The following is a 27468-nucleotide window of genomic DNA, read 5'->3' as shown; positions in this document are numbered from 1 at the left end:
CCACGAAAAGGTAAAAAACACGCCGATATACATTTTTTCATCGGACATGGTTCAGGTTCCGGCCAACTTCCGTAAGACCGCCCAGCGCTTCATTTACGATACTTCATCAAACAACCCTTCCTCTTTCTGTCGAGTATACACTAGTTCTTCCGGCTTATTTAAAACGTTAAGCCCTGACCGAGCTAGGGGACCAAAGATGAACTTTTCGTCTGACTCACGTTGGTCCCTGCGGATCAATAGGGGACTTTTATAAAAACCATTTTCCAATTTTGTTGCTGTTGTTACAGTTGACACTCTCTAAACAAAAAGCCCAATGTCGGTGCGATGCAACCAGCTCAACGTATTAATCCTTGGATGCATTAGAAGCGCTCTTGAACAGTCTGCCAAATAAAAGGTTTTTTTTTTTGAGCTTCATCCATCTAAGAAAATCAACATGATCAAATTGTGATATTGAAATATATTGATATCGCGGGACATTTTCGTTTCTTTTGCTAAATGCGGGACGTTTCGCGGGACGGAATCTTACGCGGGACATTTTGTTGAAATGCGGGACTGTCCCGCGTAACGCGGGACGTCTGGTCAGTTTAACCTAAGATAATCTGAAGGTACAATAGCCGGATATTTCAGCTAGTAGAATAGCACTTTCTAGTCAGTCTTCAAGTTTTTTTTTTTTTTTTTTTCCCAAAATATATTTTTTATTAAGGCACATGTGGCGTTAGCCTGACGGGGCCGGGAGTCCAATATTTTGACATATTTTGTCTTACAACTATGTTAGTAATATGTAACCGATTACTCGCGGTTGGCTCGAGGTTAGTATTACAAGTGTTCTCATAATTGGTATGTTGCAGTCTTCGATGCTCTATACGTGTGCCCGACACGGGCTACTTCCTATTGGGATGCAGCTGACCATTAATCATCCCAATAGGAAACTTTCATTCTAAGCAAAAAGATATATGAGCAAGTCTTCAAGTTGTACAATGTGGGGGTAAGACGGACATGTTAAGAAGAACTTCAATTATATACAGGGAAACTTCGATATAACGTACCCTCGTTATAGCGTACCCTCGATATAACGTCACTCGATATAACGTACACATTTTCAAAGTCCAAAGGAATATTTTTTCTGAAAGAACAATAAATTATCTGCATTTTGATACTAAAGCTTGATTTATACTCTCAATCAATCCTGAAGTACAACTGTTTTTTTGATTCAAGATTCTAATTGAACCAAATTTTAATTTACAGTAAACATCAGGAAACATCATGAGAAAGATTAGCTTCGTTTTCTAGTTGATTTTTTTCATTAACCTTTCTCAAACAGCAATATAAGCTACGTTTCTGAGTTCTTTATTGTGCTTCGATATAACGTACAATTCGATACTACGTACAATTTTGAAAGTAAAATGTACGTTATATCGAAGTTACCCTGTAGTTGAAAACTCATGTTTCTTAAAACATGAATGCATTTTCTTTCAATTCAATAAGTTGTTTTTCGAAATAATCGGCCAAATATTTTACAAAAAAGTGTTTTTCAATGTTTTTACTGAAATTAAAACAAACAAAAAAATAGAACATTCTTTTCGATGCGGGTAATATAGACATGTATTGGGGGGAATATGGACAGGTTTATAATGTACGAAGCGTAGAATTCATCGCTCGTGAGCGGAATAATTTTATTGAACTAAGATCTGAACTCATTACGAATGTTCGTTAAACGATGAAAAAATCAAATTAATCCACCTAGAAGTGATATGGTGCTTCTCAGCAGTATTAATGGACAGATCCTCAACTATTTTGCTTCTGGTACCTCTTTCAAAAATCTGCTTGACTATCACAAAGCACCATCTTTCAATGGATACGTGTCAAAATTTGACAGCAATCCGTCAATTGGTTCGTGAGTTACAGCATTGAGAGTGAAACAACTTTTGTTACTGTGAAGAAAATGGAAAAATCACAAATCAATGAAAACGATGGCAAAATTGCATGAATTGGGCTTCGAATTGCTTCCGCATCCACCGTATTCTCCAGATCTGGCCACCAGCAACTATTTTCTGTTCGCAGACCTGAAGGGAATGCACGCTGGCATAAAATTTAAGACCGATGATGAAGTGATTACCGATTCTGAGGTCTATTTTGGAAAAAACCGAAAGAGTACTATAAAAATGGTATCGAAAAGTAAAAGTATGTATCGCCCTCGAAGGCAATTATGTTGAATAATAAAATTGAATTTTGAAAAAAAATAGTTTTACTGTGTTACTGTTAATTCATTTCAAGCTTTGATCGAACGGCTAAAAAAATACTTAACCTATCAATATGAAACATTTGCGTTAGTACTTATATTAGTATGCTAACATTGGTACTTATTGCAATATTTGCGAATTTACAATAGATTTCAAAAACCACCTTGTTTTTGATTAAAATCTGTGTAGACAATTTCAATTTTATCCAAGTGACAAATGAACCTTGTACATAATTTATTGGAGATTCATTACTTATTATTCATTCATTACTTATTGAAATATTCATGCGTAAAAATTTAAGGTCAGTAACTTTCGAGACAGCCTATATCCGTTAGTGAATAAAGAAAGCTTATTTTGGGAACGTTTGTATAGCTTCGTATCCCCAAATTTCAGTAATACTCAAATCAGAACGAACGCTTTAAAATACTCACTTATAGTCTCACTAATTGCAAACACTACTAAACCACATATACCAAATTTATTAGTTAAGAACTTCGAGATAACTCGATTCGTGTATAATGTTATAATTGAAATACATAAGTATCCCAAAGGTTCCGTTCTACATTACATTGTAACTAAATTGTTTTCATTGTACCGAATGTCTACCCTAATATTTCAAGATAACTCATTATTTAGAGCAAGGTTTCACGTGATGGAATTGCGTCGAAGGGGGAAATAGTCTCATGACCATTATATCGATCAGATGTTTTCCCCTGCAACCATTCCTTTCCCTCGTTCAGTTGTCCTCAAAGTTGATATACAAAGCTCAGTTTTTCATTCACTCACGTTTGTGTCAGCAACTGTGGCCAATCGATGGTAGATAACCGTTGTACAAAAGGACGCCTGAATGAGCTTTCATGTTCATATGTTGACGGAAAATGCACTGGAGGGGCCGTTTGATAGACAAAGCAATAAAGCCACTATATGTTGTTTATAGACTTCCCATGAAGGTTATACTGGTGTCCAAGGTGTGAATGTTAGGCACTTATCTAACTTCCGCATTTATTGTTACACAACACGGGGTTCTCTTCAATGTCTCAGCAGACAGAAGGGAAATGGGGAAATCATTTGTCAATTTTAACGACCCGAGTCAGGGAGCTACGGTTATCTGTTTATGTTTCTGAATGCCCAAATCTGATGAGTTATCATCATTCGTAGAAATGCTATAAATGGTGTTACATATTGTGTAAATAATTCCAAATCAGTGTGGGACGCATAGTAATTATTTAAGATTTTCGATGTAAAAAGAACAATGCAGAATTTAACCTCATAAAATTCAAATTCAAACGACGGCCCGAGTCTCCACTATCTTTTTCCGTTATGCTAATCATTTATGATTTTCTATTACCTCTGATGAAATACGAATTCTTTTGTAATACTTTGGTAATTTTGGTACAAACAAATTGATATGCTACCAAATATAAATGATGGTTGCCGAAAACGAAAAATTGGAAATGGCTCCTGGAAAAAATGAATTTCAATCGAATTCACTAAGAAGCCTTCGTATGAAACAAGAGGTTTTATTGATGAGATGAGAAGGAATGTTCTGTAAATTGAGGAAATCCCTCGAGCACAAAACGGATTTCAACTTTCTCCATTCTTAATTAAGAAATTAGTTACAGGTCGTAACCGGAAGGGATTGTTCAGCGTTAATTGGAGTTCGATTCCATACGACCATCTTCTCGAAACTGTCAGGAAGTTCATAAAGAACTATAAGTTTCCTGGAACCGTTAGGATGGGGTTTATATATCGATAAAGGATATTCTTTAGGTGTCCAGTTCAGCTTGATCAATTGTCTACAAATGATGTGGTAATAAAGTGAAAATTATGTTTCTATTTATAGTTGCAGTATAATTAATAATTTTTTTTCAAATTGGATGTTTTTTGTCTACAAGTGTTGGTTTGTTTGTCGGCGTCAAAATTTCATCTTTTAAACATTCTTAGTAAAGCGGACGAAATTGCCTGTTGAAAAAAGGAAGACTTTTTTCCAATTTCCAAATACAGGTCGAACTCGATTATCCGGAGACTCGATTATCCGGGGTTCGATTATCCGGAACACAAGATGGCGCCATATACATATATATGAGTCATAAATTCAAAAGAAGTAGCCACAGAATGGTCGACTATGTATTTTTTGCAATCCCCTCAATATTGATATCAAATGAAATGATTTGACTAATAGATTACAGTACATCATTAAAATATTCCGAAGAAAGTTAGGTAAGAAACAAAAATAAAAAAAAAGTTGAATGGTATTATTGAAGCGAAGTAAACTAATGATACAAATAATTTACTAAAAACTATAAAATAAAATAATTAAACAATTTTTAAGTCAAACGGTTTAATGTATTAAAGCTAGAAAATAATTAGGCAAGTAGCAGTTAGTAGTTATTACATCCTTTCCTTCATTAATCTAGGGCAATGATGAGACTAAAATAAAATCGTGGGGTATATGATGAAACAACTTACTGTGGATAATGGAAATTTAGCGTTTATTTCTTACCTAATTTTCATCGGAATATTTTCATGATGTACTGTATTCTATTAGTCAAATCATTTCATTTGATATCGATATTGAGGATTGCAATAAATACATAGTCGACCATTTAGTGGCAGCGACCCTTTTAAATTTATTTTATTTATTATGTATTGTGTTCTCTAAGTCAAGCCATTCAGCCATTTTTTATCGACGGCCAGATTGAATTGTTCAAGATCATGGAGTACGCAGTTTTATAATGACAGTAGAATTTAAGGTGTCTTCCAAATTTCAAATCAATCTATCAACAGGGACGGGGTCAATTTTCTATTAATGTGGGACAACCCTACAAACATTCTAACATACATACAAACAGGTCAAACTGAATGAAACTATTTAAAAAGTAATAAGTTGTTTGGGGGCTGCGGCCATCTTAGATTTGAATTATTCATGATCTGCTATGTTCTACTAGTCGAGCACTTTCATTTGATACAAATATTGATGAGGTTTTGGAAATATATATGGCGCCATTTTGTGGTTGCGGCCATTTTGGATTTGCATTTTTCATAAATAACTGTGTTCTACTAGTCAAGCCCTTTCATGCGATTCCCACCGACCGCATAGTTGACGTAGGATTCCGTTAGGCTATCTGTTGATTTTGGATATGTTTGAAGAATTAAACTCTTTCATAATAGTCTGGTGGCCCTGGAAAGGGCCGTTTTGTTTGGTTGTTGGGTATTGCTTGTTCACTCCACCAGTGTTTACAACCGAATGATGATGGTAATTAGTCGTTAGATGGTGCGTATCAGATAGAAGATGCCGAAGTGGAATGAGATATGGTGAAAGCCGCCCTCTGTGACCCTAGACGAAATGCTTCGTGTGTTATGTATGGATGGAATAAAAAAAATACTCATAAATGTTATACAAGACAATTATCAATACCGAACACAATTATCGATTTTTCTTACCAGTAAAAACATGTGAGGCGCTTAGAATGCATAGGGTGTAAGTGACTTGATCGATTTCTCTCCATCAACTTTTTCTTCAGTTAATAAATAAACTGCAAAAATGTTCCAAATTTAGTTTGCAATATAATCCGATAGTTGAGGTTCTGATCTATCTTCCATATTGTCAAATACAGCTGGGAATGTATTTGCAGCTAAGTTATGACCAAAAGAGAGAGTCGATGTAGAGAAATCGATCAAATCACTTACACCCCTTTCATTCTAAGCCCCTCATGTTACTTTAATATAGAGAAAACATATTTGAAATAGAAAAGGTAATTTTATTTTATAATTTTTACTTTTTGAGTATTTTTTCAACCCAATGCGAACTTTAATTGGACTAACAACACCTAATATTATATGTAGAGTATATGGGAAATCACTTTTTCGAATATTTATTCACTTTTCCAAATTTTCTCGCCGTATGAACTTTTCTTGGGACAATAGACAGCTTAAACCGAACGATTTGTTCTTGAGCGAGAACACACCTTGGTTTTGATTTATAAAAATTGAAATAAACCGTTTCATATATGAAGTAATTTATAACACATCTGCTACCATATACAGTTTTACATTTATACTTGTGCTAAATTTTTCACAATACATTTCGGTCATTGATATGAAATTTCACGAAGCAACCAACATTGAAGTTTCAAATTTACATTTAATTTGCTAGAATTAATCGTATCACTCACCTTACTTACAATATGAAAATGCCCCCGACTTGCATATATTTTCAATGTCGATTTCTCCCGAGCACCTTCGTTTTTATGTTTCTGTTATGGAACACATTTCGGTGGGAACAAAAGCTCCCCCTACTTTCATGTATTTGCAATGCCAATTTCCTCCATGCAGCTTGGTTTTGATGACCGCCGCATTATTTTAATCAATATAAAAAATTGTTATGGAGTACCGAAATCGATTGACGCTAAAATTGCATCAATCCATCATGAAATGACTGAGCAATAAGCGTTTGAAATTGGACAATTTTCACGATGTGCTCGATTTTCGATTTTCAATTTGTACCCCAATATGTTCCCGAAAAAAATAAATAATACTGTTTCACAGTTAATCGAGTCGATATTCATAGTTCGACGAAACTAGTGAATTTATTGACATACTTCTTGAGACCAAATTAATGTTTTCAATCACTTTGTTCAGTGCAAAGGCAACATCAAACATCAGTTAATGAAATTATGTGTAAATTCTTGAGATTTTCCTCTCTCTCTTCAACCAACGTGAAGGTCGCAACATCCGATTTTGCCTAATGATGTTAAGAACCACCCCCACTTCGAATTTGATTTTCCCATTATTTACTGCCAGTTCTTATTTCAGCGGCTGTCATCTCTTTTCGTAGAATTAATCTATTCGAAAAGGAAAGCAGATCGAGTTTAAAGCGAATGAGCCCACATAAACTGAAGTCTATTTGTCCATTTACAAAATATTCGAAAATAGCATTCAAGATTTACAGCGTTTCAATGAAGAGCGTATTGCGGCTTCATGTTTAAGATATATCAACTCATATCCTATGAAAGTTCGGTTCAATGCAACTTTAGGATGTTGTGTTTTGTAACTATGATGCACGGACTACTAGAACGAATATCGAATATTGAAAAAGTAAAAAAACTTGCCTCCCTTTTTCTTTTTTGATGGGTCAGTTAGCTGAGTACCTGATGCTAAATAGCAAACATTTGTTGTGTTTGGAGTGGTGAACTAAAAATACGCGAGGACCAGTGTTAGTTTCGGAAAAAATGTGAACCAAAGATGCATCAATGTGTCGAAATGTCAATTAGCACAATTATTTATCATTTTCGACTACTCTACAGGATCATAAAATAAAATAATGGAAGAGACAAAAACTCCGTTAATATCGGTCATTGGCAGTTTGAAACACACGAACAGTTCAATTGGATTCTCCAGACCATAATGCGAAGCATCTCTTTGTTCGAAGAGCAATTGATGAGATGAATTATGAGTTCTTTTCAACGTAGATTTCTGATTATTTCTCTTCAAGACGATATCATCAGAATGCTCGTTCGAGCTCATGATGTAATATCTAAATCAAATTTACAACATCTCCAATTCTGCCGCCCGATGGCGTTTATTAATCACAAACTAATCACAAAGCCTTCGGCATCAAATGTAAGCGTTGTGGAGTGTATGATAAATGAGAGTGTTCAAGGTCCTGGAAGCTCTCACCTCATATCGCTCAATCGGAAAAAGCAAAATTTTAAGAAGCTGTGCCAGGACACAATCGCGTTGTTGTCATAGGATTACAAAATTATTTCATTCGATTCGCTTGTGTAGCACTTCGAGTGTTATTTTAAAATACTGTGAAAATTTAGTATTATCTTTTTAGTACAAAGTTTTGGCTTTTACACAGCAATTAACGTTACTTTGGTATCGCATAGATTTATTAATCTTTTTTTATATTTTTGATATAATCACTTATATCTTATTTTGTTAAATTCTGTGGTAAGCCTTATTTAACTTTTGTATATCAGGTGGAACAAATTTTGTTGAGACGAAGAGATATACAGGGTTTGTGTCTATGAAAGAATCTAAAGCACTCTCACTTCCGCGGGTTTTTCCCTTCACAAAAAAAACTAAATTAAAATTTAACGAAATAGTTATATTAAACGAAACATTCAACTAATGTTCAGCAACGAATGGAGGCAAACTATTCTGAATTTATACCACCTAAGACATTGTTCAGTTTGCTCGATGATCATGAAGATGGTTGTTTAATGCTGAGATTGGGTTTAAGGCTTTTAACATATGGATCAGTGAAGCCGGGCCAGATGATGGTGGGGGAGCGAGCGTTCCGCTTAAGCACTTGTGGAAGGACACTAGCACACTTTCATGTCGTTTGAAAGGACGGGTTGGTTCCACAAGCACGTTAACAGAACCACCTCGATCACAAGTGGACTGTATCACTTTTTGGCACTTCCTTCTGGTTGGGGCTGGTCATTCGGTGGAATCAGGCTGATGATTTGCTAATCAAAGAACTAGTTGATGGTTTTGGCTTTTTACAATTTTTATTTTACACGACTAAATTACACGGATTTGGATCTTTACTCAATGGTGGTTGGAAATGGAGTGAGATTAAATTAAAGGATATATTTACACACTTTCTCTATATACACATACGACGTTGGGAGATTTTTACTATTTCTCCCCCACTGTCGGTGATGTCGATTGGGCGGGGCATGCGTTTCGGCTTTGTTCGCGTCATATTTCCAAAACATTCCGCTTAGCGCGGAAAGCAGACATGTCAGGACATGTTGGGGCGCGAACAATCAGCAAGTTGAAAATTGCGCATCTAAAATGTCAAACCAAATGAAATTATCACGGCACATTTCTATCGACAACTATCGATATGTTTGAATTAAAACATACACGCATGCATGTACAAGTTAGTTACGATATAGATATAGATATAATCCAAACTATGAGCATCATTATTCAGTTCACAGTCTCGCTCCAACTAGCAGGCGGCATTCTTTCCCAATGTTGTTCGCAGCTGTTATGATCGATACAAAGGAAGAAAGGAAGATGGATATCGCACACATAGGTGGAATTTTGTTCGGTGGAGACATCTGATCGATTTTCATGCCGTCTGCTGGAGAGAGTTCGACAGACTTCGTTCACAGTAGTAGGTCTCAGAAAAATAGAGTTACCAACATACCTTACTGGTTTCAAATAGTCAAAATTATTGACAGGTAATTGACTGGCCTAATTATTACCAATACTGCAGAAATAGTGATTGAAAAGTTCGGCAACATAAAGATCTGAATCTTAGATTTTGCCACCGATATTCAATTCAATTCTTACATCTGGTTTAGAGTGACCCAAAATTCCTTTCAATATTTTCCACACGTTGGAATGATTCGAATTTTTAAGGTTATTTTCCTTATACAGGGAAACTTCGATATAACGTACCCTCGATATAACGTCACTCGATATAACGTACACATTTCCATAGTGTAAAGGAAAAATGTTTTCAATATTTTTTTTTTCTGATAGAAAATGAATTATCTGTATTGTGATGCTAAAACAAGTTTTGTACTTTCAATCAATCCCGAAATACAGCTGGTTTTGTGATTTCGGATTCTAAATGAATTAAGCTTTAATCAACAGTACGAAGGGAAACATCACGAGAAACGCTGGCTTCGTCTTCTGATTGAAGTTATTCATTAACTTGACTAAAACAGCAACACAATAATGTATTATAGACTACGTTTGTGAGTACTTTATTATGCGTCGATATAACGTACAATTCGATACAACGTACAATTTTGAAAGTGAAATGTACGTTATATCGAAGTTTACCTGTATTCTTTTTTGTACCGCTTCTTTAGAATTTTAAAATTCGTGTACTTGATAACAACGTTATTATTTTCCAAATAGATTGGGACATTAAGATCACCAGCAATAAGAAACGGGTTCGAAAAAATTGCAGTAGATGAATGTATTCTGAAATTCATGATAACCGAATGAAGGTGGACGATACACACCAATATTTTCATAGACATAACCTTGAAATTTTATTTTAAAACGGATACAGTGTAAGCTATCAACCGTTTGATTGTCTATCAATTTGTACTCTAATGATTTTTCCACAAAAACTGCTAACCCTCCAGATGGATTATCCCGGAATGAAAAAAAAGGCATGGGATCCTGGAATATTGAAAATGAGACTATTCTCCTTTTTAATTTTGTAAGTATTGGCTCATGACACGACTGAAATCTTCCCTGTTCTTTACCAAATCTGGCTTACTATTTTCGTTTTCTTTTGCCAAAATAACACCACCCATACCAACACAAATGTACTTAATATTCCATAATTCCTAAGATCCTCAAAGTTCTTTAAGCAGTTCCAGTGATAATGGAGCGAGCTCACCCCAAAAAAATCAAAAAAAAAATTCATTGCCTTCCCATTAATAATGAATTTTGGATCAGTCAAGGTTGACAGCATGTTACCAAATTGCTTCTCCTACTCAACCCTATTTGTTTAGATTCCCTGTCAAGAAGAAAAGATTTAATAGGAATTAGTTTTGTTATTAACGAACATTCACTCATCAAAAGTAACAAAATCAGATTTATTCCCCAGTTCTAAACAATTGAACAATTTCTCAATAATCTGGGTCACATTCTCATTAGAAACTGTTGGTATGCCCAGACTACAATGTTATTTTCAACAGTTGCTTGATTAGACTTGTCGACATTCACTTCCAATTTGTAGACCGTATTTTGTAGTTCGTTTTGCGATTTTTTCAAACATTCCACTTCCTTTTTTAATTTTCCAATTTCTAGTTTGAGGTCTTTGAAGTCAGTCTCAATCTCATCGAACTTAGCGGGCAAAAACTCCTGAGATCTTTCCATCGTAGTGGTAATCAATTTGATTTAAGTCGAGTCAGATTGCATTTATTTAGCAATCTAGAATGAAATGATTGCTTTCATTAACACGTTGAGTGCCACGCGGTTTTATAGCGACTTTCCCGTCAGGCCGCGAGCGCCTGTATCGTGTACAGCAAATGCGAAGCGCAATATTGGCAAATTAGAAAGCTCGGTGTCAGTCACCGATGACTGACATGGCACTCAACGTATTAATAAAATTCATTACAGTTTTCTGGAAAAAATCTATTTTTACCGGGACTTGTAATTGTCTTGCATATAAATAATTCATTGGTAGATCGCAGCGCAATCTACCATTAGTCCTACAATCAGCGCCGAAAACTGATTACGCCGTATACTGCACATTCTTTCACATCTTCATTTTCATTAGTTTCATTGAATACGGTTCGGGCTCCAACGAAATTTTCATTCGAAATTAGATACTTTCATTCGATACAAAAACCTATCATTTTTATTTGACGATTTGATAATTTCGCTTCGGTGTGAAGAATGAAAGAAATGGACGTGAAGCGAAACGAGACTGTAGGAAGATGGAGTAATACTCTCTTTATTAAGCGTGAGCATAGAGTAGCACTATTTTCAGTCTGCACGAGTCTTCAGTATATTGAAAGGCGAAAAGCTCATTATTGAGTGACGATGTGTAAATTGAAGTGAAATTGTAGAGCCCTGGTTGCGGAAGCGAGACCATAAAACTCAATCGAATAACTTTTCTCGAATTGCTTAACGTTTGTCAACAGAAATAGCACGAAAAGTTGTCGAATAAAGCGGTATCACAAAATATATAATATATATAATGACATATAATGACACGAATATTTTCTACCCAATTCGGGCCAAATACAAGGTGATTCCTTCATTCATAAACAAGGAAAAACAATACATCAGCAACAGCAACAAAACACAAAGCGATACATACTAAACATACACTAAACAAATGAACTCTACACCCTGTCCAACCTCTACAAGACCACCCTGATTATATTTCGTTGCAACACAAACAGTTAGAATTTCAACAAGATACATTCATATATTGTAGAATGCTTGCAATAAAGTATATTTAACGTCAATTTCGTTCAAAAGTCTTGTTTGTTTTTTTTTATTGTGTTTAAATATGATCATTTCAGTTGTCTAGTTTCTATAAGACCATTTCAAAATTCATAAGTATTATCAATGAAAAATTCAAAACGATCGGCTGATTTACATGTCAATAATTGGCAATCTTGTCGTTTCGGCTAATAACCTGGAAAATTCGTGTTGGTATACTATTTACCAAATTCTGCTGAACGGGTTTCTCGATATTTTTCCATGTTTCTGAAATTGATGTGATGATCGTGATGTACCGCTTTCCCTCAGTGTAGATTCAGTGTACAGGGATCCCCCTAAGATTTTCAACAGGATCCAAGTCTGGGGAGAGAGCCAGCCAGTCCGAAAAAATTAAGTTTTTGGTCTCTTGTCCATTGCTTAGTTTCCTTGCTGGTATGAATAGTAGCATTGTTTTGCTGGAATGGGAATTTTTTGTGACGTTATCCACGCAAAAACGGTAGGAGAGAGGATTCCAGAACATGTATGTAATCCTTGAATGATATGAAAGCTATCTTGCCTCCGGTTGCAAAACTCCTGGTTGAAAAATACTTTTCCTTCTTCCGTAAATCACACCAGTACACGTTGAAACCATCAGGACCATTCGAATTGAACTTTTTTTCGTGAGTGAAGATAATATATATATATTGAAGAACTTTTCGTTATGGTATATAGCAAAACGTGTTCTTTTGGAAACATTCTTTGTCATAACATATCATTCCCCAATGTCGGTTCGAGTGAACTTTGGCAAAAATCAGACATTTTCCGATGTGAGATGGTGTAAGATGAGGAGCTTTAACCTTTTAAACACTCATTATATGAGGACTTTTCACCAAAACTTGACGAATTGTCACCCGAGAAACATTTAAATTCAAATATTGCTTTATTGCATAAGCGATTTTGAGGTATTCGAAGCTGTTTTAGCTATTTCCCGCTTATCCCGGTCAGAGAGCTTCGATTTACTCGATTTGGTCTTTCTTCTCTCTCCGTGAGCACTTTTGCCTTCGGCATTTTCCAGATTTATTGATCAAAACAACAAGATTTATTGATCAAATGTAACTGGTCTTATAGAAACTTGACACCTGAAAAATATAAAAACATTCGTTTATGCTCAGCGCTTGCACAACACAAATGAAAATCATGCAGTGTTTGGTTGTCACAAATACCTACACACTAGAATATAAAAAGGATTGTTTTTTTACAATGTTTACAATGACACAAATCAGCGAGATGATCATCTGGGCTTATAGAAGTTGGACAGAGTGTACACTGGCGATTGTGAAATATAATTTCTTTTCGAGAACGCGCATATCAATAATTAATCGGTAAAAAATGGGTGGGTTATATCTATGATATAACCGCAAAGTTGACGTGGGACTACCTTAGCTTAGCAGTCATTTGTATTGAATAAATTTTTGATTGAATGAAACAATTTCCAAATTCAATTGAATCCAATATATTTGCTTTGTAAAAGATTGAACAAATGCCATGTGAGGTCTGCGTAGTATGCGTAGTATGCATAGAAATCCAGTGAGCAAAAGATATGAAGGCATATCCTTCAATGCAATCTTGGATAACCTAGCCAAAGCGTTGTATTCGTACCCGCTTTTTTAATCCGTTTTAGGAAAACACTTTTCGGAGTACAAAAGAAAACATGCAGAAGTACCTCCGGCTTACACGAATCAACAACTTCAACTTCTACTTTTTATACTATAGAGGCATTAAACTTGAAAGTTCATTCGCCTCTAGTGTCTGCACGATTTTCCCAGGTGCTTAGGTTTAGAAGACCATGTTAGGGAAACATACAGTCTGTGTTAGGCGAACACATTTCAGTCGGAACAAAAATGCCCCCGACTTTGCAATGTCGATTTCCCCCAGGCACCTTGGCTTTGGAGTCTGTGTTAGGGAACACATTTCGGTGAGAACTCCTACTTACATGTATTTGAAATGCCGATTTTCCCAAGGCTGCTTGGTTTTGATGGCTGTGTTGGGGAAATCGTATATCGGGTCTATCAAAACGAGGCAGTTAGGGCGTTTAGATAACGCCTAACATTCTACAGTCATTTAATTGTTTATCTAATGAAAATTAACATTTTATTAATTGCGATATTAATTAATTGCGAATTTTCGATCCAGTAAGAAATGTTCGAGTTATAAGCATTCGGAATCTTTCTTTTTTTCCTGCATGTTCTGTGTTTAGGTTTTCATTTTACCCCCATATATTCCGGTTAGACGTAGTCCCACGTCAAAACACACTTAGCACACAAAAAAATTGTCACATAAAATGTGTACACTTTGTTAGGTTTGTACTGAAGCTTTACATACATAATTCAAGAAAAATACGCGGACAGTAAACAGATATGTGCCAACCAAAACAGACAGTGTTGCCAGCAGAACGTAATCCTACGTCAACTATGCGGTTCTATGTCGGATACAACCCTCCTGTAACTTTTTACTTTTTATTCCGTCGAACAGAATGATCGTTATCTTTATTATTATGTTATTTTTCACTTCCGTTGGATTGGAATTAAACAACATGTTTGTTGCGTTTGTTGAAGCTCTGTCAGTGTCCTACGATACCCGATTTCCACTGACAATGTATTTTCATTTGCTACATATGTGGTTTGACAAAAGGTCTACAGTTCATCCGCCTCAATGTTACCTAAATAAACATGATCAACCCTTTCGGGAAGTAGTGTCGACTCATTATTTTTCCCAGTAGCTATATCTATTAGATATGTCATATGGAGTCAACAACTAGACCCTCGTTTGATAATCGAACTGTTTCACAAGACTCTGTTGCTTACTGTTAATGATAAACGACGGAAATGTATCTGAAATAGAATGTTCAAGGTTGATGATTGTGAAAATACAATTATTCTCATAACTCAGTTTATCATTGTTTTGTTCTTTTGTTTGGAACAGATTTACCTGTACAATCCTTGATACGAGGCGTTCAGCTTCTTGTAGAATTTTCGCGATTCACCATAACGATGAAATTAACGTGTTGTTTTCGCCCTCCCATTTATTCCTTTTTTACCTAATCACACTTGATGAAACCAACACTCAAAGTAAATCTCCTTTATTTGTAACTTTGCAACTTGAAATGGCCTCTATCTTTTGCAATCGTTACGGAAATCGATTTGTTCACGGACTGCTTCCGTACGTCGTTTCGATGGAAATTGAAATCCACTTTCGAAGATTGCTATGCGAAGGCAAACCAGAGTCAAATCTCCCCGGGTTATGATTCCAGCTTCCACCTCTCGTGTATACGGCGCATTGAGTTCAGAAAAATCCTGCAAACACATCGTCATATCAGCGCTTCTGGAAGTTGTTAAGTGTAGGGTGATTTCCGTCGAACCGACGATAAATGGTGGGAATTCCAATTCGTAGAAGGGACTGAGACATCGTTTGCAAAAACATTTTGAGGAGTTTTTTTCCTTTTTTCCTCGCTCTCTCTCTGCACAGAATGTGGGTTCAATTTTGAATCAGGGTTTATTGATTGAGGCCCAAGTGCGGGTAAGAATGTATACATATTTCTGTGGTCAGAATTGTAGAGGTAACGAGGGTTCGGTTTTCCCGTTGAGAATGAAGGATATGCAAATTCAGGCGCAGATAAAAACATACGTATTATTGTTGCTTCGGGCAAGATCTTTTTCCGAGAAACCACTAATATACACAAACCGAAATCGAACTTCCGATGCTGGACCAACCGTTTTTCTGATTCACTTGATATGCACGTGCAAAAGTTTATTTGTGATATGTTAACGTGTGGGATAAAACATGATGATGCTCTCGCTTCGAAAGCGTTTATGTAACATACAAGTATGCTGTCAGTATACTTAGTTATTGATATTCACCTCAAACACTTTGTCATTTACTCATCTTTTCCTACCTAGGCGCAATAGGACTCTTAAATGTTGGAGTGTTCAAAAATATCCAAACAACGAAAACCACTGCCTTTATTAACGATACCAGATTTTATTGTATTTGAAGAGCATTTTTAAATCAATGCTTTATCAGAGAAGCATAATATCAAATTTTAAACACTATCGCCGTTATTAATCATAGAAAAAAATAAACAAAACGCTTTCTGGTATATAACAGTATACTCTCTCAACAAGGTCACTAAAGATAATCGAATATTCTCAGACTGAATACTAAAATTTTGAAATGCATTTAATTTTTCATCCAAAGGTTGTTTTGATTGACAACACTGTCACCAGGTTGTTAGAAACACATTTTCCAGCAATTAATCATTTTCATAACCCGAATCAAACATTTGAATACATCGGATTAGCCTGATTTCCAACTGACCCCACCCAGCCTGAAACACAAACGAAAGAGATCCAAATTACGAAATCATTCCGCCAGGTTTAAATAATTCATTACTGTCATCTAAAATATTCCTCTCCGTTTTTTCTCTTTTTGCTAATTGCAGATTACGTCACCGGCGATATCAGTACGTCATTAGCGCTGAACAAACTCAATTCTGGTGGAACATTTTTCGCTGGACCATATTTAGACGGGAGCGGAGTTAGCAATGTAACTACACAGATAGGAACACATGCATATCTGCCGTGCAAGGTAAGCTGGACGTGATGGATCTGCCTCTGTGTGTTCTGATTTTCTCCGAAATCCGAAATCTCAACTTAACTGCGCATGACACAAAATGTGGGAGCCCCGGAATACAACATCCTGTTTTTTTTTTCTCATTCCAATTTGCTGATGTTTTCATCTCTGTTCCTCTTCCATGCTGTGCACAGGTGAAACAGCTGGGGAACAAATCCGTGTCGTGGGTACGAGTGAGAGACGACCACATCCTCACCGTGGACAGGTACGCATTTCTTCCGGCTGTTGTAATTTTTCAAATACCATAATACCTAATTGTCATTAGCTACATTCCATGCCAGCTTTTTTCCGTTTGTATCTCATTCTCTGCCGAAAATCCGACCTAATTGAACTCTCGCTGGCATACCCGCGTCACGCCGCCAGCAGCCTGTTTTTCTCCGCATCGCTGCGTTATGTCGGATGCTTTCGAGTGAATTGATGCTAGGCCACAACTAGGCGAGAGCACATTAATTCCGTCCTCTCGAGCTGATGCTGCTGCTTAGAGGTGCCCGATGAGTGGTGGAATTAAATTATATACGATGACCTTCCACGATTTGGAACAATGTTGTTAGGTGCTATAGCTCTGTTCGTTTTCGGTCGAGGTGCGAAATTTTGAAACTGTGAAAGTTTTACTCCAATCGACCACTCAGTTTCAATTGATTTTTTTTATTGTACTTTTTCTATTTCGATTTTTTTTTTTTATCCCATTTATTTATTTTAGGCTCATTAGCATTTTAGCTGTAACAGAGCCGAATTTTAATCGTGTACATGTCACACGGTTATCATATATATAATTATAGCACATTACATTACACAGTTGCCATTCGCCAGTATTCCTTCTATACCATTGCATATGGTACATTTACACAGTAGCCATTTAGGCGTAAGAGTATTCTTTCCGTTCTTTCATTATCCAATCCAGTTAGACACCGGACAACGGAGACAGTTGATTGATCATTGTTGAGTTATTTATAGAACAGCAGCCCGATGTGTCTTGCAGAGCAGAGTAGTTGTATGGATGAATCGATCTAATTTCGACCGTGGATCGATCTCCATCGCTGTTGATTGTAGCGTGGACGTAGCTATTCTGTAACAACACAAAGATGGTCAATGAGGGCCCTGAGTTTTGAACTCATGATCGATCGCTTACAAAGCGAACGCGCAACCAATGTGGCTACGGAGACCCCCCTCTATTTCGATTGTCTTAACATCCTTGAACTTGTCTTGTGGGTCTGAACCAATTTCGATTTCTCACAAACTCATTTGACCAAAGTTTGTAAATTTAAATGATAACTATCAAGAATATGTATCTCCAAAAAATACTATATACAGGGTCTTTGAGATTGAACGCTTACGCAAAAAAAAATCGAATAGCTCCTTATAATTTTTTTATCCGTCGATGGCAACACTGCATTCCCAACTTCGGGACGATAATATTCGGCTAGTCGTTCAGCCTGATCGGATTGTTTTTAGTGTCAAGATGTACAATTTACAAGAACGTGTATTTTTAGTGAAATCGTATTACTCGAGTAACCGAAGCCTCAATGAAACTTTGTCCTCTCATAGTAAGAATTTCATCATTTCTCGTCGTCGATTATTTCCTCTGGGGTACATGAAGGACCGTTGCTATGTTTATAAGCCACAAAATTTGGAGGAACTTAAAGAAGAAATAACTCGGATTTTCAACAGCATCGAAGTCGTAATGTTAGAGTTGTGCATGAAGGATTTTGTTCACCGTTTAAAACGCGTTATCGAGAAAAGGGGTGGTCACATCGAAAATGTCCTAAAATAAGCTTTATTATTGTTTTTTAAATAAAAATCGGTTCACTTTTGTAGAAGTTATTAAAATTTGTTGCATGAGTGTTTAATCTGAAAGACCCTGTAGCAGAATATATTGTTTCCTTTTGATTTTTATGATAAAATCTTTGTGAAATGTCATACAAATGAAACATAAATTTCTGAATTACTCGAGAATTAATCAAGCGAACGAAACCAAATGTTTTTATGGTTGTTTTATGGTTTTATGGTGTTTTATGGTTCAATAAATGTTTTTACGATGGTCCTCCCTCTTCTCTAAGGGGAGGCTACCGTACAAATGAAACACAAATTTCTGACTTCATAAACCCCCCCCCCACCCCTCTTTAAGGTGGGTATGCCATACATGCCATCATGTATGCCATCATGTAAATGAAACCATTTGATGTTTGCGCTAGCGAAATTGATCTTTGTTCGAAACTGGAATTGTAATTTAATGTGATGAAATGCACTCCTATATCTTCTTCCATCTATACCAAAAAAAGGATCGCCGGATGTGTTCATAAGAGCGTAACACGGTGAAGGAATTGCCCGATTTAAGACTGTCTTTATTCTATCATATTTTCTGTATAAAACATTTATTCCATGTAACGGAGAAATATGTTATTTGCAAGTGGTTGAAAAATCTTGAACGATAATTATGTTTGAAAATTATCTGATATTATAATGATGAATTTTGTTAGAAATACTATAAATTTTATAGTAAAAGGTCCATTCAACGGGGTCGAATAGAAGATCAATCAATGAACAGTTCTGCGATTGGACCCATGAACTTGCTCATAGTAAGAAAACGTGAATGTTTGAAGGTATTGATAACAAAAAACAAATTTTGGGCGGGACGAAGTTTGCCGGGTCAGCTGGTTATTTATAAATGGCCATTTTTTTATACCCATCCTTCGAACTACACTCGGACTCATCCCGTAGAATATTACCTATCATAGATTTGTGTGAAGAACGAACCTTGATAATGGTCAAACAACACAGGAATATTACACAACTTAGATATTGTTACGCCTCCTCGGATTCACACCACAAGCTCAACATCCTTCAAGATCCCGTACGTATTCTAATTCGATCAAAAACGGCTCCATTATAGGTCCTACCAGATATAATAACCTACCAAACTACATTCAACGAGTAACGAATATTTTAACCTTTAACAACTGTTTACAAATTGTGCAATTATTAATTCAATATAAAATTAAACTTTATCATTATTATTTTTTCCATTGCCTTTGATGTTGTGATTGTTAAAATTGTTAAGTGTAAAACGTCATTAAGCATTTAAAGATTTTTGGTTTTGGTATATTTTAGTTGGTCGGTGTTAATTTTCCGCCGCGGTCGGTGTTAAGTCAGACCATGTTACATTTTTATAATTTCGAGAGAAACGAGCTTGAAGTTCAGTGTTCTGTAATTTTTGAAGCTTTCATTTTTTTTGTTCAGTATGGTTCACAGTTTCATCTACTCTCTAACCATACTATGACGTATGATAATTGCAAAAATCAAACAAATCTCATGCCCAAAACAGATAGCTATTTGATTTATTTGATTTCTTCTGTGACTGAATCACTTTTTAAAACTTGGTTCCCTATGACTGAACAATTTCGGGTGTATTATACACTTGATGGTTAAATCCTTTGGTCTGCCAAGAATCTAACTCTACCGATGGCTCGTCTTCGTCTCATCCACACCGAAGGAAACGATCTCATTCGTGGAGTCCGAACAAATGAAGCGTACAAGTTTGCCCTAAAACGTGCGGTCCTTAATGTGTTAATACACTGCGTTAATACACAACTATAGAACAACTAATTTTTTTCTGAGTTTCCAGAGATATGTTAGCAGTCGGTTGAATTGAAGTATATAGCATAGAATACAATAACTATATTCACTTATAAGACTGGTCATTTGATATTTATTGTTGTGTTCAGGTGCGAAACATTCAAAAAACTAAAATTCCAGTGTTTCGTAACTATAGAACCTGATGGAAAAACTCTGACTTCTAATTACAAAATTAACGTCAATTTCACATGAATTACACTAATGTTTCTAATTCCTAGGTCATATTCAGTTCTCAATCAGTTCAAATAACCCATTCGGGGTGGTTTCGACCAAGCTGCGCCATGTTGTAGAGTGTAGCTCGTTCTACGCAGAGAATACTGCTCGTTTAATCTCTTCAAATCACTCATACTGCTTGTAAGCTGCATCTACTACTCGTACGATCAGTTCTCACAAGTTCTGGGTTTGAACTGGTAAACAAGCTGACCAGTCCAGAATCTGAAGCCTCCATTCAATAAACCTTGCCTTGACTTTCCGGATTTTATGAATTAATACTAAATTACCCCATTATCACGATGTTTTTGATGCAAACAATAATGTAATTCATGTGAAATTGACGTTGTACAGAAGTCAGAGTTTTTCCATCTTTCCATCATGAATCACCGGAATTTCAGTTTTTTGAATGTTTCGCACCTGAACACAACAATAAAGTTCAAATGGCCAGTCTTATGAATGATGATAGTTATTGTATTCTATACTATATGCTTCAATTCAACCGATTGCTTACATATATCTGGAAACTCAGAAAAAATTAGTGGCTCTATAGTTGTGAAACGCAGTGTATACTAATCATGGGAGATAGTTCTAAACACTTTAAAACTTTGATTTTAAATTAAGATTTAGAAAAGGCGTTCGACCGAGTAGATCATGAATTTTTATGAAGAATGTCGGGAGTGAAAATTGAACTCGTGACCTTTAGCGTGAGATGTATAGATGTTACCAGATCGCCTCCACAGGTTTTCCATTGAGCATGACGCTATTTGTTTTTAAAAGTTATTAGGATGATGAAAGAAAATGTTTCAGGTTGTCTCATTGACAATAACTTTGTTAATGTTATTGCTTATGCAAATGACATAAATATTTTGATTAGAAATAATCATGAATATGATACCGTGCTCGAAATAGTAGGGTATTTATTCGAAAATGAAACTGAATTTTCCGAAATCACAGTACATCAGAAGTAATTCCTGTATATCTGGCCCTCATATCATCAGAGAAGTAAGTGAATTGAATGTTCTCTGTGTCAAAATAATTCAAAAGTTGGACAAATTGATAGATATGAATTATGACAAATGTATTAATGACATAAAACATCTTCTAGCGCTACATAACCGTCGGAATCTGAAAATATTCCAAAAGCGTGACTTCTTAACACGTATGCTTGTTCAAAGTTTTGGTATATTTATCAAGTACTTCCACCAAGTAACAAGCATATTGGTGCATTGAAATTCATTTCTGGACGATTTGGAAGGGTTACATTTTCAAGGTTCTCAGATTGTGGAGGCGATCTGGCGCAGTGGTAACATCCATACTTCTCACGCAGAGATCACGAGTTCAATTCTCACTCCCGACATTCTTCCAAAAATGGAAGTAAAAGTGACGAACCAGCCAGAATGTGTTGAAAGTCACTATAATAGAGAAAAAAAAGGTTCCCAGAATTGAACTATGCTTACCTGTTTATAAACGAGATTTCGCTCTTATAGACATAGAAACTAAGACTAAAGCCTTGTTCATCATAAACATTTTATTTATACGAATAAATAATAGCACTATTCAAGACAGTTCATGTTACAACAAATGAACAATAATAATTGTCACGGAACATGAGAGAATGGATTACTATTGCAAACGAAGTCAATGAAAATGACCATCTGAATACTAGTCAAGGCTATTCACATTTTTTTAATTGGTCAATTGAGCAATACTTGTAAGGTACAAGAAGATATGTCTAATCTGTTATGGGAAAATCTATTAGAAAATCTGAATCAAAATTATATGTCAATTATATTATGAATGTATATAAGGCTACATTCTGGCTAGTAACAGAAACTGCAGTATTTAATTTTGAAAGCAAAGAGCAAGGTAACATGGATGAATTAAAACAGAAAATAAGAGCTACGCGATGTAACTGTCAGAGAATACTCAAAAAACATTTTGATAGTTATTTGAATTTTTTTCAGCAAATTGTAATAGTTTGTAGAATTATGTTTTAGTAGTTTTAGTTCCTTTGACCTTCCAATTCCTTTATGTTTGAATATGAGTGTTCGAAAGATCTTATTTATGCGTGAGTGAGAGCGTGCGTGTTGGTGTGTAGTTTGTAGAGTCACGGGTAATTGGCTCCCCAAGAACTTATATTTTTTTCGACCCTTTTTTTTGTACGAAAAACACATTACACATTTTCTCATGATGTTTTCATTGGTTGAGGGTAAATAGACAAATAAAAAAATAAAATAAAATGTTAGTCAGTCTTTATTACGGCTTAAGAGACCAATGAACCACCTGCTAGACTTATTTATGCTTATTTATGTTGACGGTACCTCGAAACGACCAGGAATAACAATACACATTTAGCTTATTTTTTTCAGTAGATTTAATCGAAAGCGCCACGGTTGCAACAAATCATTATAATTGTTAATTAGTTTTTTTCCACCACCGTTCAATATCGCACCACCGGCGGAAAAATAAAGAAAACATTCTGTGACGCCTAATGATGAAAGTGGCTTTGCGGTTTACTTCCACAACACACAAAAGTCACGATGTTGAACATATTTACGAAGTCACTGCATGTTGTCGGACTCTCTGATCGCTATGATCAAAAGTTTCTGCTGGCAATTGGCACAGCACGCTTCCTCCCAACAGAAATATAACTTTAAACAGAGCAGAAAAATTGAATTTAATTAAATTAGTTTTAAAATTCTTTATTTCTTACTCGATATCCGCATAATTTTGTCGCGGGAAACATACACGAGATTCCAAATTTGCGAATCCTTCATCTTCATCCCTGAGGTGTGTACCTTGTTTCTCAAACTTCACGGAAAAATCTTCGAACAATAGAGAAAACGGAGGAAGGCGGCAGGACTCGACTGGAGAGCGCAAGAGAGAATAATTTTGAGGCCACTGAATTTTCAAAGAGAGGTGAAATTACAAGGCACATTACAGAACCGCCACCGAACCGTTTGAATTCGTTGAGGTACAGACAGGCTCCCCGTCACCACCCGGAGAAAGAAACTGTCGACTAATAAAACGCTGCTGCGTAATGGGAGAGCCATCGGAAATTTACAGCCGGTGATTAATGGTAGATTTTAAATTAATTATCGATCGCAAGAATCGTGGGAACGATGTGAAAGTAAAAATGGGATAAGTACCCATTCTGTATTAATTCGAGCCGTTTCAAATTAAACGAATTGTGCAACGTAGCGCGCAGATCCCGGAAAGTTTCGAAATGTGTAGGCAAGAACTGGACACCTAGCAGACACAAGATGACACTAATTAAAATGAGCAATTCGGGTTGTTATAGTGATCGTAATTTACTGCAGGTAGTGGTATTTCCTGTTTGAATATTCAGAAGGATTACATTGCAACCATTTCGGAAACCATCCCGTTCCTCTATATAGTGCATTTTGGTGAGCATTATTCAGTTTGCAAACGTAATCCGAATGCTAATTGCCGTTACTACATACAATGGTAACGTCCCCGGTCCTCTAACTGAGGGGGGTATTACGGTTTAATACGGATTTGCTCCGCCAACGATTCATTCGCTAGTTTTCGAATGGCCGATCATGTCGGACTTTTGCAAATGTTGCTAGGTAATGAATTTCTATTGTTTTTTAATTAGGGGAAATTTTTCTTAACAAATTCCCTCTATCGAGAGTTTGTTTCTTGGTTTGTACCAATCGTTTACATGTCTGGTTTGTTATAAAAGACTCAAAACATGTCGGAGGCCTTCTTCAGTTTCTTCTTGTGACAATACTTGGAAAAGATATACTTTCCATTTAACAATTGGCAAACTACAGTAAAACCTGTTTTTATGCGGGTTTTTTTGTGCGATATTTTTTTTGTGCGGTATATGAAAAGAAGCATATTTGACCAAGTTATCGTCCATTTAGTTTGTTTCGATGGTTTATATACATTTCAGTGCAAAAAAAGCATATTTGCGTCCCAATTATCCACTTCTGAAATCATTCCTCTCCTCCCATCAAATGCTCTAAGTTTTTTTAAATTTTTGCATAACATGATATATAACAGCATCACGTTTCGGCATGCAACTAAAAACACAAAACAGCCACGCGCAACAGAAGAGGCAAACTGTCTCATCGCAAAGCAGGGAAAAAAAAGGAAATTGAACGGTGAACGGCGTGGATTTGACTTATTTTCCTGGGGGAGTCTTTATTATTCGGTCCCTATCTACCGCACTAATTTTTTTTTTAAATGTGTACCGAACACGGTTTTTTAAAGCTACTAGTGAAGTTTTGCACGATTTTTTTTTGCGAATTTTTTCATGCGGTCTCCGCACAAAAAAAGGTTTGCCTGTATAAAAATATAATCGATGATATTATTATTTTATTTATGCATGTGCTGGGTTTAATACAATTTCCACGTTTATAAACTCGCCCTACTCTTTCGTTGAACGATAGATAGCTCAATCAAATCAAACAAATCATTGAAACTAACTTATTTGTTCTGCAAAAACTTGATTTGTGACCAACATTTCGAGAAAATGCGGTCCCATTCTCCAAACTCTGCCTTCATCCGTTGTTTAATCGCGATTGAAAAGTTTGCAGTCGTTCTGCTTCTTAACTCCCGTCTGGTGCCAATTCTTCACTGGAATGAACCGGAAAACGGAACCTTTCTATTGCAACGATTACGTAGAGCCTTCAAAAGGAGTGCCAAACTCAGAATCGTTTGAAGTAATTTTCTACGTCACAGCATAATTCGGTATTAATTCAACCGTTCAAGATAAGCCTCCTCGGGAGAAAAAAAAATATAGAGAATGGCTGACAACAATAGGAAAAATCGCACCGGAAGATTCTGTTAATCGCAGTAGTTGTTTTGTTATGGACAACTAGGAATTTCTTTGTTTCCGTATCTCCATTCATCTATGGGTGGAGGCGATCTGGCAAGGTGGTTAACAACCGTACCTCTCATGCTCAAGGTCACGAGTTCAATTCTCATTCTTTCCTCCTTCGGAATGGAAATAAAACTGTGGTTCGAATCATCCAAAAAAATCATACATTTATGGAACATGATGGTAAAATGAATCGTGTTCCATAAAAATCTGAATAAAATGTTGCCAGAACTATGCTTCTCATACAGGATTATTTATGTAATGGTACTGAAAATATAAATCTTTATTCCCTTGGCTATAATACTTGTATGTAATACAACTGATATAACCCAATGATAGTTTTGAATTCAGTCAACAATCAATGTTGATATCACCATCACCATTTTTCCAAAATGCCTATTAGATTCATATAGAATTTCGAAATTGTCCATCTACATGCTGGTTCCACCATTTGACTGATTTGCCCTCAACCATCCTCGAAATTAAATGATATCATTATGAGTATAAATATGTGCCAACAATTCCGTTCAATTCCCGACCCTCTCCAAACAATCTTTTCGGCAAGATTAATTGGTTATCAAAAACTCAGCGAATAATCTCTCGACCCTCTCTGCAATTTTATGAATCATCAATTGTGAGGAATTATGCTGTGTGCTCGCGAACATGATTAATTATCAAGTAGAAACAAGCGAAGGCAGGATGCTTCAAAACAAAACGGCAAACTTTAGCGTTGATTTTCCGCTCAATTTGATGCAGGACGACCATTATGATATTTCACCATGATCAAACAGATTGACAACGACGTCAGATTCATTCCGCCTGCGCATCGGTTGATTTCAACTGCCAACGTTCGATGTCGTTATCCATCAGCGTGTCATATCGCTAAGTTTCAATCTACTTGCGAGCTCCATTGGATAGTAGAGAGACATTATTCGTTAAGAGTGAGTTGGCCCGGAATGGATAAATATCTCAGTGCATAAATGATTGGTTCACTCGCACGCCTACAGTCACCCTTCCCGCCATCGATTAACCTCATCAACTCTATTTTGCTAATGGATTTATTCAACTTTCGGGAATGATACTGACGGAAAAAAGACGGAAAATCTTGCCGGATGCTTATCAAACTGTCATCGACGATTGGACGATAGAATTATTTGAAAATTTTGAATGATACGATTTACGACAATTTACATGTTCCATTGAAACTTGACCTCGTCAACGGGCCCAGACGAAATCTTGTTCTCATTATGAGCAAACTAACTGTTGTGCACTGTGTTGGCATTGTTATCCTGATAATAAATAGTGCTGGAGTGTGGCAGTATCATCCAAGCTGCCAAGCTTCCAGAATATACATTTGAACTGAACATTTACAACACATACACACATTGAAATTTTAAAAGCTGCTAAATTATAGAGAGGATAGTTGATGAAAAATAGAATTTATCTGTCGAGAAATTGTTGTCCAAGTTGTCCAACTGTTCTAAAGAAAACAAAACTCTTCTTTGCACTAGAATATAATTTTTGCACAATCGTACATATAGATGAAGTTTTCCATTTCACTCCCACCTGTAGTTTGATATATTGCCCGCACTTTCGAAGCATTTCCAACATTGTCCAATTTTTAAAATGCGCATGAATAGATACGAACAGAAACCACCCATTTGCGAAAAAAAATATTTCCGCTAACGAAAAATAAATAGAATAAAAATCATTCACTTCAAGTATTTTCCTAGTATTTTATAGTACTCAATGGTTTGAAGAATAGCATGCAATATCATGCTTTTTTTTCTTTCTCTTGTATCACTCGCTCATACCGTTCTGAATCATATTTCGGACGACATCATATTTCGGACACTTTGATCTAATATCTTGAAATACTTAATGCACTGATGGTATAACTATAGAATTAATATCACAATTGCT

At 36.0% G+C, this 27468-nt stretch overlaps 1 protein-coding gene across 6 annotated transcripts in view; it reads left to right on the top strand.

Annotated features, from left to right (window-relative positions):
• LOC129771299 (zwei Ig domain protein zig-8-like) overlaps positions 1 to 27468 on the top strand; it is a 374094-nt gene that overhangs the window by 272678 nt on the left and 73948 nt on the right. For all 6 annotated transcript variants that reach the window (XM_055774794.1, XM_055774793.1, XM_055774792.1 and 3 more), the window contains exons 5-6: positions 16660 to 16805; positions 16985 to 17055. In XM_055774794.1, coding sequence (XP_055630769.1) covers positions 16660 to 16805; positions 16985 to 17055 — 217 coding nt within the window. The remainder of the gene's footprint in view (positions 1 to 16659; positions 16806 to 16984; positions 17056 to 27468) is intronic.

The sequence above is a fragment of the Toxorhynchites rutilus genome, chromosome 2, assembly GCF_029784135.1.
Source record: "Toxorhynchites rutilus septentrionalis strain SRP chromosome 2, ASM2978413v1, whole genome shotgun sequence".
Taxonomy (NCBI): Eukaryota; Metazoa; Arthropoda; class Insecta; order Diptera; family Culicidae; genus Toxorhynchites; species Toxorhynchites rutilus.
Note: the sequence above shows the minus strand (reverse complement) of the source record. Positions and strands in the feature narration are given on the sequence as shown.